Source organism: Merops nubicus, unplaced genomic scaffold (genome assembly GCF_000691845.1).
Source record: "Merops nubicus isolate BGI_N331 unplaced genomic scaffold, ASM69184v1 scaffold2978, whole genome shotgun sequence".
Taxonomy (NCBI): Eukaryota; Metazoa; Chordata; class Aves; order Coraciiformes; family Meropidae; genus Merops; species Merops nubicus.
In genome coordinates, this window is record NW_008624986.1 from 60,724 (window position 1) to 61,611 (window position 888).

At 40.0% G+C, this 888-nt stretch overlaps 1 protein-coding gene across 1 annotated transcript in view; it reads left to right on the top strand.

The window, feature by feature from the left end:
• The window catches only part of PRIM2 (primase, DNA, polypeptide 2 (58kDa)), a gene marked incomplete at both ends in the record, with an annotated part of 60,746 nt that extends 60,145 nt beyond the window's left edge, over positions 1–601 (top strand). Inside the window, one exon of the mRNA XM_008945509.1 lies at positions 416–601. Coding sequence (XP_008943757.1) covers positions 416–601 — 186 coding nt within the window. The remainder of the gene's footprint in view (positions 1–415) is intronic.
• Positions 602–888: the final 287 nt, after the last annotated feature.

Here is an 888-nt window from a genome sequence, read left to right on the forward strand (position 1 = left end):
AAAGATGCTTTAAAAAAACCAAACAATCCTTCCCTCCACAACTGCAGAAAACTCTAACAAAAGTCACCTTGCCATTCCAGAAGCTAAAATAAGGACGGAGCAGGAAACATTGTAATGGAACTCCATATATTTTTCCTGAAGAGCAATTAAGCCTTTATTATTTTGCAGTGGAAAATATTCTGATACTGCCACTTGAATTACTCTGCCCTTTGGACTTTGTTCTTGAGGTGATTATTAAATGTGATGGCTTAAGGACACACTTGTGTTATCCTCAGTCCCAAGGTGCTCTGCACATGCAGATCTTTTCTTCCAGCCATTGGTATTTTTAAGTGGAGCTAATGACTAATCACATTGAGCAGATATTCTACAAACTGAACGATCAGTATGGCTTAAACACAAATGTTTCTCTCGACAGCTGTCTGTGAAATCCTTCCCCCTCTGCATGCGGCAGCTGCACAGAGCGCTGCGCGATAACCACCACCTGCGCCACGGAGGACGCATGCAGTACGGGCTCTTCCTAAAAGGCATCGGCCTGACTCTGGAGCAGGCACTGGAATTCTGGAAGAAAGAATTCATCAGAGGAAAAGTGGATGCAGACAAGGTAATTCAACAAATGAAAAGTATCTAAGTATGAGGATGTAGTTAATGTGTACATTAGTGTAGTTTGCATCCTTTATGAAATATGGGTACTATGTGACTAAATTAATTCACCAAGCTGATAAGTGACTGCAAACAGTACTATCTGAAAGGCAAGGTTAGTCTTTTGTTGTTGGCTAATTAAAATAAATAAATAAATAAATTGGACAGCTGTGTGTGAAGTGAGCTTGCCTTAGCAAATTGTCTAAGAATAATAAGAAGAACCTGGAGGTGAACAAGGAAAAGAATATG